Source organism: Hyaena hyaena, unplaced genomic scaffold (genome assembly GCF_003009895.1).
Source record: "Hyaena hyaena isolate Hyena2069 unplaced genomic scaffold, ASM300989v1 scaffold_451, whole genome shotgun sequence".
NCBI classification, from domain to species: domain Eukaryota; kingdom Metazoa; phylum Chordata; class Mammalia; order Carnivora; family Hyaenidae; genus Hyaena; species Hyaena hyaena.
In genome coordinates, this window is record NW_024081080.1 from 939601 (window position 1) to 954285 (window position 14685).

Genomic DNA, 14685 nt, shown 5'->3' on the forward strand with positions numbered 1-14685 from the left:
AGCCACTGTTGCGCGTTCCTGCTCTCAGTGCTCCTGCTGTCTTCAGGAGGTGGCAGGGGGACGGCCACCTGCTCTGCCAACCGGGGCCTCCCCTGAACCTTCAGTGCTTTCTGGAAACATCGGGAGCTGGCAGGCCAGCTTTTTCTTGCCATATTTATGACTCCGCTCCCTGCTGCTAGCTTGGCCCCTGCTTCCTCTACGGAACGTCTTTGCTGCAGCAGGCGCCTCACATCTTTTGTACCTTTTGGGGAAACGTCAACGTCTTGCCACCAATGCGGACATACCCCCCACTGGCTGGTGCTATCTGAGGCAACGTTTGGGGGCTGCGGAGGAAGGCCAAGCGTAGAGCTTTCACAGAGGACCTGGTGCAACCGCGGTGGTCTCAATCCATCCAGAGGAATACCCGACTCAGTCAGCTGACAGTCACTGAGGACCCCAAAGGTTGGAGCCTTCTCCCCACTGCTGTGCCCCCACCCTCCCTTCTCCTCCACTCCTTCAAGAAGGTCTCTGAGCCACAGTTCATTGCAACTATCGTTTATTAAAAAATATATGTCTCCTTGGAAGGAACACTGGTAAACCAACTAGTGTCATGCTTACTTTGAACCTTGATGTTCTTCCCTGGGAGGGGCAGAAGGTTGAGTGTCACTCAGAGTACATCACTTAACACTGGAGAAATCAACACACCCTGCTCACCCCCCTCCTCACCAGGGTCACCATCAGCCATCGCTTTATCCCTCTTTGCCTTTGGTCCAGTGTACTGCCCAGGTAAAGCTGCTGCCCTTTCTTCACCCTCTGTCTGGGCCCCACACTTTACAGGTGGCCTCATTATGTTGGAAGAAGGACTGTTAACAGATTTCCTACGTTTGGCTGGTGGCACTCAAATCGTCTGCAATGTGGCGTCGTCTGCACCGGTCACAACCCAGCAGGCTACGAAACCAGGGACTCGCCCTTGGGGCCAAGCGTGTCCACGCTCTCCTCCCCTGTGCGATGCCTCCATTGTGGGGTTGAGAGAGGCATGGTGGCTTCCAAAGGGCACAGAGGGGCGGGGCCTGAGCCGCACCTGCCACCTGCGCTCGTGGTAAGGGAAAAACTCCCTTGACCATAGTCACTGCCTTCTGACTCTGGGAAAAACCAACAAGGTTCTGCCTCTCACCAGCGAGTGAATCTCGGCTCTATGGGTCAGACAGCCTTAAAGTCTACTTTCTTGAGGAAACAATAAGCTACCAGCTGTTGGTGAGGGTGCTAGGGTAGGGCGTATGAAGCAGCTGCAAAAAAACCCCCACAGCAAACTCCTCATTACGTGGCTGGCCAAGCCCAGTGCTGTCCCATCATCCCAGTACAGAACTGGAAGGCAAGTGACGCCCCATCCCTGTTCGGGGGGGGGGGGTGGGTTCCCCCGAAGGGGCCTTGGCGGAGTCCAGTGCACCTCGGGCACAGGAGTAAAGGGACAGGTCGCAACACGGAGCCCCAGCCCCCGCTTTTCCTCTGCTGACTGGACAGCCGAGCCTGGGTCACCTATCTCTCTATCACAAGGCCCGGCTCCTCCGCAGCAGCATGAGCCTTTAAAACACAGTCAAATTGGATTCTACGCATTCACTTAAATAGTAAAAGTATAATTTGGAATAATGAAAAGGCTGACACGGAAGCACAACATGGTTTTGGTTTAACAGCAGCTTAAAAATGAACAAAAAGGAAACCTCTCATGCAGACACATCAGGTGGCAGAAAACAATAGGCAATTTAATATGGAGCATTGTTAGCCATTCTCTCTGTCCACGCACAGGACTGACTGCACCTCGAGGGCAGCAGCTCCTTTAGGGTCGAGTCTCCAACCCTCTCACCCCCAGGCACAAGCCCTGCTCACCGACCCGTCCTAGAGCAAACCTCAGCTTTCAAGAGAATGACCACACGCGAGTGCCCTTGGTACAGCACTTACTACCGCTTCCGATCCCTCCCCAACCAGCTGGGATAGAAGATGCCATCTGATTGGAATATGAAAATTAAAGCATTTCTCTAATAACACAGTACCATTGATGAAGTCTCCATAGATTTTCTAGTCCAAATGTGAGTGAATATATATATATTATATGAGAGTGTATAATATATATATATATAATAATTTCTATATATTTTATATAAATTACATATATATATCTATATATAAATAAGATACTTTCGGTCGCCATACGTTGCACCATTCAGCGCTGCGTGACAGCAGCACGACAGGCAGAAGCGCCCGGGGCATCTCGGCACGCGGCGCACTGAGCTCGCCTCACAAGCCGTGCAGCTGTCCAGAGCCTATCTTTCCAGCAGGTCCTCTTCTCTTCTCTTCGCTTCTGCTTGGTTCTTATGAAAACAATGACTCTGATGGATCTGCACCTGTGCTAGCGCTTGGGAAAGGTCCATGCAGGAATGGGCACAGTCACATGATGAAGTGAGATGGCATCATCCCAAAAAGTAAACTAAAACCAAACGAGAAGTTTAAAAAAAACAGAACAGGACTAGAAAACTCAATTTCGAGGGACATTATCTAAAAAAGGGGACAAGAACAGTAGTCATTTGTTCTCCTGGTGGGGACAGGACTGAAGAGGGAGGAGGGAAGAGGGACTTGATGTCTTCTGTTCACAAGAGAGTGCTTGGTAGGGAGTCTTCAGAGTTTTTCAGGGGATGGGACCCAAATGTAGTGCCCAGACTGGTCCTCAATGATCTGTTTGATTTTGTTATAAATCTCTTCCAGTGAGTCACCCTGTACAATGGCTAAAGTGAAGAGGAGAAAAGAATGATTAACATGCTCCACAGCACTCCCAACCCGGCAGTCTGGCCTGCCCCGGCCACCCTACAGCTCAGCCCGGCAGAGACCCCCGCACGGACGCAGGCGCCGGTCTCACCAGCCTGTGGGCCCAGGGCAGCGAGGGAAACTGGCAGGTGCTCCAAGCCCAGGGCTTAATGTCAACTTGTTGAGACAGTGAGACTAAGCAGCAACGAAGAGGAACACGTGTTGCTCAAAAAAGGTTTACTGAGCGCCCGCCCATTAGATGCCAGACCTCGCGGCTTGTGTTGCTCTTGGCTGCCATGAGGTCAGCAGCAGGTCATTCTAAACAGCCTTCGCGGAAGACTGGGCAGCTCCCAGTTATCCGAAGAAAGAAACACTTTCCAGCAAGAGGCAGCGCTCCTGGGGCCGTCACATCTGCTCCATGTCAGAGGCCGGCCCGGCACATAAGGAAGGACATGGGCGTAACGGTAAAGGGAGCTCTAAAAGCCCGGCTCTGAGAGTATGGCCATGAATGCTTTCCCTACATAACCTGGTGGCACCACCAGCTGGGGTTTACTTAGCACCAACGTGCACATACAGGGCACTGTCCTTTTAAAGGTAAGCAACATGGGACACAGAAACTGTCACAACCTTTTAGGAACTGACCTTCTGGGACAGTTGAGCATATAAACACACGCGCGTGCACACACACACTGACAGTTGGAATACCACATGGAGGAAGGAGCATCATCGACAAACATATACGCCGCACCTACAACGTGCAAAACCGAGTACTGGATCGGGGGCGGGGGGAACGAGTTGGAAGGGAAGCAAAATGACACGGGGAGCCTTAGAGGTGGCAGGGACGTGAGGACAAGATGAACCAAATGATCTAAGGCAGCAGAGCGTGGTGGTGATGGATCCTGCCAAATGGTTATCCTCCAGCTAGATGGTAGGCACTTGAGTACTTTCAAAAGGTGTGACCACGACAGCATCCCGAAAGTCTGTGCAGGGTCTCTAAGCCTCTTGGAGACACTTCCAGAATGTGGTCTGGTTCATCCCGTGTTACCCAAGCTGGGCAGCAGGTATTCTCACCTGTGAAGTATTCTCCAAACTCCTGCTCCAGTTTCATGGCTTTGTCGAAGATCTTATTTGCTTGTTCATATGTCTGCCGTCGGTTCATTTCCCTGCCACAGACAGAATAAAAATGGTACCAAACTGTATTCTACGTTTTGACTGACATAAGGGTCACTCCAGGCTCCTTGAAAAGCTGCTCAGCTGCCCTCTGAGAGCAGCAGCGGCCCATAGCTCAACATCTTCCTCTAACCTTCCAAGTTTAAAAGCACAACCAGGACGGGGGGCCTGGGTGGCTGAGTCGACTGAGTGTCCGGCTCTGGATTTCAGCTCAGGTCATGATCTCCCGGGTTGTGGGATCAAGCCCCGTGTTGGGCCCTGCACTGTTGACATGGAGCCTCGTCGGGATTCTCTCTCCCTCGCTCTCTCCGTCCCTCCCTTGCCCGTGTTCTCTCTCTTCGCTCTCAAAAATAAATAAACTTTAAATAATGAATGAATGCATGCATGCATGCATGTACAACCAGGAACACACGCACCGGCACTCAGATCAGAAGGAGCCCTCAGTGACCAGAGATGGGGTGCAGACTTTCCTTGGTCCTTCCACTGGGGCTCACCGCTGCCCAACAAAGCAGTTCATTTTGTTGTTCCTTTCCAGGGCCCTCTCCTAGCTGGGGGCGTCTGAGTCTCAGCAAATACTTACATAAGTGCTTCGATGGACTTGGGCTTGATGAAAATGGCAATGGGATAAAGTTGTGCTTGCTGCAGCCTCTTGATAGCATTGCCGGAAACATCTAAGATGCAGTGCTTGCCCTGGAAAGGCAAAGACTTGTTCTCAGCCCACCCAGTCCCTGTCTACCCAGCCCTAAGCAGTTACCGGGTGGCAACCCAAATGTCTGCCTGGGTAGGGGGAACCCAGGGCCCCTCAGAGAGGGCTAGAAGCTTCTACCCCTGAGGCATCCAGGTTCCACATTTTGCTCCTGCCACACGGAAAAGGCCGTATCTGCAGAAGGGTCCCTATTCGTGTGGGGACACGCTGGGGTGAGCTGCATGAAGGAGACAGACAGACGCCTCCTTCCAGGGGCTGGGAACATGCGGAGCCGACACGGCTTTGGTAGGTCCTGTGCTAGGAGGAGGAGGAGGAGGATCCTAACCGAGAGTCAGCAGGAACTTTTCGGTTTTGCCTTTGAGGGTTATATTTAGCAGGGCCATCTCCTCTCTTCTTACCCTCTCTGCAACTGCCCGCACAGACTGGATGCTGGTCCCATAGAGATTATCATTGAATTGGCCTGCTTCGATGAACTTGTTGTCCTGGATATCCTTCTCCATCTGTTCTCGGGAGACCACAAAGTGGTAGTCTTGTCCGTCCACCTCATTATCACGCCGAGGCCGAGTAGTATCTTAAGGAAGAGAAGAGGGGCGCCTGGGTGGCTCAGTCGGTTAAGGAAGAGAAGAAATGCTGTGTGGCTGAGGACAATGACCTGCCCCAGGCCCAAAGGGATGGCCTGTTCCTCTCTCACCTGGGTCCCAGGGCCACTCCAATATTTTCCAGATGAGTGGAGGAGTGGCGGGGGAAGCAGATGAAGAGAAGTTTGTCTTCCCTACTTCTCTTGTAACTACCAGGTCTCACACACAGGGAGCTATTCACTTTAGCTTAAAAGGGACCAGAAAGGCGGGGTTTGCTGGGCCAAAAGCTGGCAGAGGATGCCAAATGCGGTATGGGAGCCAGTGAACCTAACAAGCTGTCTGCCAGGCCACGCTAACACCCCTTGGGCTGCTCCCCACCGCGACCATTAGTCCAATCCTTCCTGACCATCGCCGTGCAAACTTCTCTCCAAGGGAGAAAACAGGCCAGTCTGATGTCTTAGGCCTCCCAACCCCATAAGCTTTGTGGGAATCTATTGCTGCCTGATCTCTTCCAGAGTGTTAGATACACCCTGTTCCCAGAGAACCCTAGCCCCCCTGACCCTTTCCTTAAAACATCAGAGTAATAGCTCCCAGGGCACTGACGCCTCACTCCCAAAACCCTCCTGGGCTCTTACGTGGCACACAGGATCCAAATTTATGCGGGAACTCCGAGATCAGGTCATCGTTCACTCTGTCCTTCATTGGGCCCAGGATGATCACAGGCCTTGCATAGTGAACTGGAGAGACAGAGCATGGAGGCAGTGAGCGAGGCCTCCCACCAGACGGCCTGTTCCACCTCCAAGTCTGCCTAGAACACCGAGGCTCTGGAGCTGCCACTCAGACAAAGCAGAGTGTCCGTGGCCATTCTCTGGCTTTTAAGTACAAAGACATCAAAGAGCCTTTAATTTGAAAATATCTAAGGCCAAGGCAAGTCTGCACTCAGAAGCATCTCCCCTTCCAGCAGATTCAGGAGAAATCTCTGCAGGGGCACCAGTGGCTAGGCAAGGTTTTCTCAGAGGAGCCACTAAAGGGAGGAACCAGGACCTTTCTTTTGGTAACGGTCACACCCACTGAAATTGACTTTTGCCATCTTTGCAAACCTGCCCTATCTTCTGGAAGGCACCTCCAGCAGCAACAAAGGTACGATGAGGGATGCACACTGGGTTCCCTTTCCCACTTCTCTATTAATGCTAGAAAGATGTCGAAAAGAAGGAGGCGCCCAGGGGCTGGATGTGCAAGGAGCCGTGCCGACACTCTCCACCCGTGCTCTCTCCTCTGCTCACACAGCCAACTGCTGTGCTGGCCCACGACCAGGACACTAACTTGAAGGCAAGGCTCTCAGAAGGGGGCTTACTTTCTTGCCGCGTCACCGGCTCGTATGACAAAATCGCATCCTCTTGTCCTTCTGCAACAAAACCAGGAGATGTGTGTTAACACTTTTTAATCTGCCTCCCTGTGTCCTGGTCCCCCTACAACATTCCCCTCACCCCCCTCCGCCCCTGCCAGAAAACAGCCTGGTCAGGCGGTACTTGCTAACACCTGCCCTGTGGGCCTGTCTGCTTCCCACTGACAAGAAAGGATGGGAAGCCCTTTGCCACCCCTGGGACAGGAGTCAGGAGTCCTCTTGTTCAGCAAAATATAGCTGACCAAAGGGACACGACCTGGCAGCCAGGAAGCCTCCACCCAAAGCCACCCCAATTTCTCAGGAACTGTCCTTAGAGGTCACAGTCAACTGTGCTCCAGTTACCCTCTTGCTCTGGTAAGGATCACGGGGAAGCTTCAGCGGGTCAAGAAACACTGCCCATGTCCCATAATCTGCAGGCAGGGGAGTCAGGGCACTCGTGCAGGCCCCCAAAACTGCAGCCTAACTTTGCCCTTTTAACAGTCTACCTCTCCCCAACTCCTTGCACTGGGACAAACATCCAGACAAGGGGCTCAAGGCTGGGCTAAGGTCCCCAGCACCCTTTAAGAGCAATGCTGAGCCCTGCTCTCTCCTCACGGTAGAGCTCCATATACCCTAGCAGTGACAAGCTTTTCCTGAAATAGTCACTAAGCCACTTGGCGCTGAGTGCCCGGAGGTCCCCAGATGGCTGGTGGCAGTGCTGGGGAAGGCAGCACTATCTGCATCAGGCCCCAGGGTGCTTGCTCACAGGCTTCCTCTGAGCCTAAGACTCATGGGTAGGCTGTACAAGGCCCTCTCGCCACAGCTCCCGAGAGGCCAGTGCTCCCAGAGGTTGTGGGGTTCCAACTGTGGCTTCTCTGGCTTGGTCAGGGGATCGTTAAAGGAAAACTGGGCAGTTCCCGGATCATTTAAGGCAGGAAAAAAAGACAAAGATAAGGAACCTTAACCCGGGAGATCCTGGAGATCTTGAAAGGCAATTCATGACAATATCCCATGGGGGCCATTTGTCTTTTGGTCTCCAAGCCAATCTGTAAAAACTGACAGCATTTCCAGCCCGTGAAGCCTGTGGTGGGGACTGACTGACTGGCAGCTCACCCTTCCCAGGGTCCCAGGGACAGCTTTCACTCAGGTCCTGGCCAGAAGTGCAGGGCTTATACTCTCCTTTAATTCATGGCCTGAACCCCACCCCATAAGGACAAAATGGCCACAGCATTTCCAGGATCTCAAAGTGTACATGGCTAAAAGAAGCACTAGCCTCTGAACGGAAACTGCAGCCATGCAATGTCGGAATGAGGATGATGGCCGGGACACGTGGTGGAGCTACACGACATGAGGGAGAGTGACACACACTTACTGGAACTGCTTTCGCTGTCACTGGTGTTGGATGTCACTCCCTCTGCAAGCCAACAAGAAAGAGACTCCGATTCAGAACACACCACTGAGAGGTCACACGCGGCACAAAACTCAAATGCTCCAGGAGCAAGACACTGAGCTGCCAACCAAGTCAGGCCACGGGAGGCCTGCCACATCCGGGCTACCAACTGGGAGGCACAGCTCCGATAAGGAGCCCCTGACCACCTTGCACTTGTCCCCAGAGCCCTCTCGGTCTGCCAAGTCCCTCCCTGGACACTACAAGCCTTCCGTTCTTTGGCAGCACCCTCTTCATTTGAATCAAATGAACTGACTTGGGTGGTTTCCAAATCCTATCTCAAAATGCATCTCCCAAGGCCAACAATAGGAAAGGCAAGGCAGGGACAGCAGCCAAGAGAAGTCCAGGGACCGGGTTGCTCTTGACTTTCCTCCCCAGGCAGAGCCCCTGCAGTGTCCAGAATTGTGCGGTGCTCCAGAGCTAAGAGGCTAAGCACTGGCTAAGTTGAGCTGTCACCACGGAATGATGCTCTGACCATTCAGTGGCACCAGCGGCCCTCCTGCCACCGCTGTCTAGCCTCCTCCTCCTCCTAGCTCTAGCCTCAGTGGTGAGGGAGGATGTTCCTCCAGCCACAGGAAGACAGACATGTCAAAACACGGAGACAACAAACAAAGAACACATGGAGGCCACGGCAACCCTCCTGTGTCGGACCACTGGGACTTGCCCCCATCTGAGTGAGGGCAGAGCAGCCATGCTCAAAGGAGGCACAAGGCACAGTATGGCCCAAACAAAGCCCACTGTTCCCAAGACGACAGGCAAATGAAGATGGAACACAGACACAACAAACTATGGACAGAGACACTGCTCGTTTCAGCCAAGATGACACTGTTCCAGACTGTGGTATGCTGTGGCCCCCGTAGGAAGGACTGGCTGTGGCACCTCCTCCCCCCAAGGCTAGTTCCTGAGCAATCCCCTAAGGAAGCTCCTTTGCCTTCGTGCCTTTATTACTTATTGAAGGAGAGTATACCTGGATGGAACCTGCCCGGCATAGCTGTGTGTATGTGCTCCTCTTTCCTGTCATCTAGGTCCCTTCATTTTCCACTCGGGAGAGGTCAGAGTTTTCCCAAGCCAAGGCACTAGACATACATGGTCCACAAATGCTGAGGCCTGCCCCCCAGCTCAGCCCCTTAGAGACGCTCCGTGGAAAGCCAGCCCACAGCTGTTTGCCAAGGCCCCTGGACCTACCGGGATGTCCCAGATGCATGTTGGGTAAAGGGCTCCACAGTACTCTCGCCTGTAGAGAGACTGCAACAGCTCATTCTTAAGCCCAATTCCTGAGTGTTGGGTCACTAGCAGAAGAATCCAACCAGCAGGTACCCCTCACCTCAACAATAGGCTAGAGATGAGCTGAGTGGTCACCCCTGGAGAAGTACTTCTTGCCCACCTCATTTCTAAGGTGGGGCGCCAAAATGGCTCCCCACCCCTTCAAGGTACAAAAGGAAAACACAGACATGAATGACAGGCTTTTATTAGGGTACCAGGGATCCAGAGCAAAAGTGTGACACTCATAGCCACTTGTTCCTCCGCCTGCTGTGGCATAAGTTCTCACAACACGGTCCTCCCCTTACCCTTTACCCTCACCCACGTTCCCTATACCCCCATGCCCAGAACCTCCACTCATGCCAGAAATACAGTCAGTGGTGTGCGAGTTTGACTTACTCAGGTTCTTTGCTCCATAATAATCGTCACTTAACCCAGGGAAGTCCTGATTTCACAGACAGCAAGGACAAAGAGGGAGGGAGGGTGGGGGAGGGAGGGAAAGAATTGGGGACAAAAGAGACAATAGAGAAAAAAGACAAGGGGAAGGAAGAATACAGAGCCAGGTGAGCATTAGTGACAGAAGTATGAAATACTATGAAGACCTATAATTACAGTGAGGTTAAGAAATCTGCTACAGAAAGATCACCCCAACATCAGATAAGATACCTGCACTTTATGCTGTCCAACTTGCTGCCGGAGGGCGTTGGAGCGGACTACCTTTCTGAAGTGGTCTATAGTCTATAGCCCGACAGGACCAGCCTGGTGGCTTTCCAAGGCTCAGAGTACCTGCTTGGACTAAATTCGTAGTTATAGAACCCAGGTCTCTGCTCTGCCCCTGAAATCACCATTTCCTTCCGAGGGTGCACAAAAGAGCAGGCAGAATTACCATCATCCCAAGGAGCGTTTTGCCCAATACTCACTCTGTCCAAACCCTTCAGGAAAAGCTTCATGCAGTGTGAGGTATGGCCTTAAAAGCTGACCTGAGTTGCATAGGCTGAGCTCAGCTTCTGAACAATAAGCGCTAAGCAGTTTCAACTCTCACCCAATGGGCAACCCCCAACCCTCAGCTGGGCCACCCAATAGCAAACCCTCCCCAGGACGGGTCCGGCATGAAGGTTCTGAGGCTGATCCAGTGAACTGTACTGATCTCACTTTGGCCTGTCTCCTACTGCTCACGAGCAGAACCAACTGCACCTAGTGCTTCTTACTAAGCTGGCCAGGATTATGAGACATAACCTCCATTTGGACGAGGACAGCCTTGGGTCTACTAGCTACCAGTCCGGATGGCAATGACCTACGTAGACCATGATCATGAATCAGGCTGGCCTAGACAAAGGACCTTCCCTACTGGAACTAGTCCACCTCCTGCCAGTCCCCACAGCCCAGGACCTCAGAGCCCCTCCTTGAGAGGCAGCAGGGGAGAGGTTTACAATTCACCATGAGCCACATTGAGAAATATTTCACCAGCACGACCTGGTGTTTAAGGTTAGGGTCAGAGCAGTTAATTTCCAAGGCATAAGGCAGAATATGAGTATTTCTCAGGATTACGTTGGTTCTTAAAAGTTTATTGATCTCAGTTTATGGCCTTTTCTACTGTTTATTGTTTTGCAATAAATCTTTATTTAGACAATGTCGAGTAATCCCCCTTCCATATCAATTCCTGCAAGCAGGAAGGGTTTTCTTTTGAAGGCTGGCTCTGTAATTACTCTGGGATGACAGTGAGTCTGTTGGAGCCGTGTGGACATCCTGGGTGCACATGCACATACATGTAATTCAGGAAGCAGGTCCCACTCCAGATGTCCAGGGAAGAGAGAGCTCTTCTCTTAACATAAAGGAGTGAAGTTCAGGGAAAGAAAACACAAGAGGAAGAAGCCAGGAGAGCAACCCTGGGTCCCTAGACCTGGTTCTCTTGAAAAACATTCTTCTAAACCTGCCACTATGGCTGAGTAGTGCTCATCACCACCACAGCAGCGCTGAGCCTGGTGCCCCCAATGCCGGTGCTAGAGACTTCCTGCTAGGGCAGCCTTGGAAGCAGTTCTTGCTTAGAGCCTCCAACATTCTTTCGGAGTGAGCAGCTGGATAAGAGAGAGACCCAGTGTCTCCCCGTGCACACCAATTTCTACGCTGACTCAGCAAATGAGCAAGTATGCCCCCCCACACACGCACACATGGATGGATGGACAGACGTGCACACGTGCACACACACGCACACACCTGCTGTCTTCTCATAGGAGGAGGTGCAAACGAGGAAGAGAGGGCGAGGCTGTGGGAAGTCTGCTCTCTGTACCCTGCTGCTACTTACGTTCCTGTATGCTGCTCTCCTGGGCCATGTTTTCTTTGCTCTTGTAAAATGGAAACTTTCGAGAGAGGCGGAAACTCTTTTTACGTTTCGTTTTGATCGACTGTGAAAGAACATGAAGATGGAGGGGAAGGACAGAAGAAAAAAAAAAACAGAACAATGGATTTTAAAGCATGCAAGAAAAACTAAAATGGAGACAATGGCGAGCTAAATAAAAGACCATCTCTCACAAATGGAGTCTATGAGATTAAATGAAAAGTTGATGTAAGAGGAAAATTATGTTTACAGGAAAATGTTGTAGGGATGTTAGACGTTTCTACCTAATGCAGACTTACAGCACTCACTGGCACTTTCTAAAGGACAAAGGTCACTGTAGCCTCCTGGTCACATGCCCTAAGGCGCCACTGATACATTCACATAGAGTTCTCTACTCCGTGTCTCTCTTCCCTCCTACTGCTCCGGAAGTCCTTTGGCCTATGAAGCTCACAGAAGAAAAGGGGGGGGGATGACTGAGCCCTCATGCCTCACTGGTCTGAGGGGTTGGTCGGAGCTCTGAGGCTGACCTTCCTCGTTGGACAACAAGGCCAGCTTCTGTTCAGGACCCCCACAGCTCCGACAGGGTCTGCGGCTGGGGAGGTACCTACAAGTGGTTTAGTGTGTCCCCAACAAGTAAGCTTTCCAGACAGTCCAACTCCAACACATCTTCAAGAGCCAGTAACCCAGGGGAGGGAATACACTCTCGACACAGAGTCCGCGTGCCCTCGCACTGCTTTCTGAAAAGCAGTCAGTCAGTATTCTGATAGGACAGAGCCAGCCCCCTGAAAGAGAGATATTCTGTTGTGCTCCCCCATTCTCTTATGCACCGGACAGACTCCAAGCTTCTTCCTCTTCTTCACATGTTGGCTGCACTTCCTTGGGAATCCCCACTTACCCTGTTAGACTCAATCATCCCCGTCCTGGCATGGAACTTCACGGTTTTCAATCGAGCTCTTTCTTTCTTTTCCACCCTGTATTGGAGTCAGAAAGAAGTCCTGTTACTTGCTGCCAGTGCATGGTGTCAGAAGCCACTTTTTGGCTCACCGACTCATAATCACGTCCCGAGTACCAACTCTCTACCGAAAAGGAATTATAGAGCCCATCCACTGCTCTCAAGCAACTTACAGTGGAATAGGGGAAAAAAAGAAATCAACACCAAGAAGAGGGCAGGGAAGGCTTCCTGATCATGACAACTCACCTCTTCTTACTGGGGATCACACCAATTTGCTCGCTTTCTCCATGTGGGGTCACCAGTCTCGCCTGCCACCATTCATCATCAGAGGCATTGATGACATGCAGAATGTCACCATAGGAGAAGCTGAGCCCCTGGCTTGGCAGGCAGCTGTCCCGAGTTCGATCGTAATCGAACAGGGCCCTGAAATGCACAGCGAAAGATAAAGTCATCATCCTAACCCGAAATGCCAGGAACCTGGCAGTCTTGAAAGGATGGTGGAGGAAGGCCGCCCCAAAGAGTGAGCACAGACCCAGCAGCCTCAGAGAAGACCAGAGGGAATTCTCCAGAAGACTGCATCTTCCTTTCCATCTCGATGTTGTCGCTATGTGCCTCTCCTCAAAGAAACATCCCACTCTCCCAAGAAGGGGAATAAGACAATCCTTCGCGTGGCCCATCGTCTCGAGGCTTCCGGACACAAGGTGGAAGTCCAAAGTAGAACACACTGAGTGATCCTCTCCCTCGCCCGCATCCTAGGGAAACAAGTTAGCTCCACCAAAGGCTCTCCCAGTTTACAAACACCTCTTCAAAAAGTAGTTGAAGGCAGGACATAAACATGTTAACAACCATCTCAAACTGCAAATGGTAAATGCTGCAGGGACACAGAGGAGAAAAGGGCCCTGTGTCCTGGGGCCACTAAGGAAAAAAGCTAAGGCTGATACTCACCCACAGAATGGTAAAGTTCAAAAGGACCCTACCAAGGAGCCTCCTAGTTCAGACTCTCACTCTTACACAGCGGAAGGTGGAAGCTCAGGGAGGAAGACTAATGTGACTGACATCACACACCTAACTAACCTAGGATGGAGGCCAGTTTCTCTGGCAGGACATACACAGTAAAGTGATAAAGGGGACGGTGGGAAAGGGTGGGAAGGGAGCTATACCATCCAGGCTTGAGGAAAAGGAGGAGCCCAGCCTGGCTGTAGCTGGGGGTCCTAGGAAATGAGGTCAGAAACAAAGGTCTGGGGCCAATTTTGGAAGGCCTTAAATACTACCTGATCCAGTGGCCCTGAAACCTGACGGTTTCAGAGTAGGTAAGTGACACATCAAAAGAGCGTTAGGCACATTAATCCACCCTCACATGAAATGGGATAATCGCAGAGTGGGGTGGAGTTGAAGGCAAATTTAAATCAAAACTACAAGCACAAATCCTTCAGAATCTACGGCTGACTTTGGTTCTGGTGAAGTTGGCGCTTCACACCCGAGCTCCCTGCTCAGGGAATAAACTCACCTGCGTGGAAGTGTCTACTTTTGTCATCCACTGGATCTCTCTTCGTAGAGTCACTATGGATGGATGACTTCAGTGAGAAGTTTGTATTTTTCTACTTGCAATCTAGGCTCTGACTCTTTTTTATATTCTCTTTTAACACCCTACTTGTACACACAGCCCTGGGGATTTCCCAGAATTAGTTCCAAGATTTAGACTTCTTCCTACGGTGTGGTAGTCTGTGGCTCACCTGGAAGCTGCAAGGTAAAACACACTATTTCCTCATGTGCAGGCGCAAATGAAACACAGAATGTAGTACAACTGTGCAGAATGAAATGCCCAACTACTTTTTAAGCTCTGTGAAACAGAATTCTTAAAAAATCAGGGGCACCTGGGTGGCTTAGTCGGTTAAGCGTCCGACTTTCGCTTAGGTCGTGATCTCGCGGTTCGTGGGTTCGAGCCCCGTGTCGGGCTCTGTGCTGACTGCCAGCTCAGAGCCTGGAGCCTGTTTCAGTCTGTGACTCCCTCTCTCTCTGACCCTCCCCTGCTCACGCTGTCTCCCTCTCTCTCTCTCTCCTAGAAATAAATTAAAAAA

The 14685-nt window shown here is 51.6% G+C and overlaps 1 protein-coding gene across 5 annotated transcripts in view; it reads right to left on the reverse strand.

Annotated features, from left to right (window-relative positions):
• Positions 1 to 518: 518 nt before the first annotated feature.
• DLG3 (discs large MAGUK scaffold protein 3) overlaps positions 519 to 14685 on the reverse strand; it is a 57095-nt gene continuing 42928 nt past the window's right edge. For 3 of the 5 annotated variants that reach the window (XM_039253330.1, XM_039253334.1, XM_039253335.1), the window contains 10 exons: positions 12854 to 13030; positions 12551 to 12626; positions 11623 to 11722; positions 7986 to 8027; positions 6584 to 6634; positions 5865 to 5966; positions 5050 to 5222; positions 4526 to 4635; positions 3847 to 3938; positions 519 to 2756 (listed from right to left, as the gene is read on the reverse strand). In XM_039253330.1, coding sequence (XP_039109261.1) covers positions 2650 to 2756; positions 3847 to 3938; positions 4526 to 4635; positions 5050 to 5222; positions 5865 to 5966; positions 6584 to 6634; positions 7986 to 8027; positions 11623 to 11722; positions 12551 to 12626; positions 12854 to 13030 — 1030 coding nt within the window. In that variant the 3' untranslated portion in view covers positions 519 to 2649. Of the gene's footprint in view, positions 2757 to 3846; positions 3939 to 4525; positions 4636 to 5049; positions 5223 to 5864; positions 5967 to 6583; positions 6635 to 7985; positions 8028 to 9719; positions 9766 to 11622; positions 11723 to 12550; positions 12627 to 12853; positions 13031 to 14685 lie in introns of all 5 variants that reach the window. The other 2 variants (XM_039253331.1, XM_039253332.1) reach the window with 2 other exon arrangements.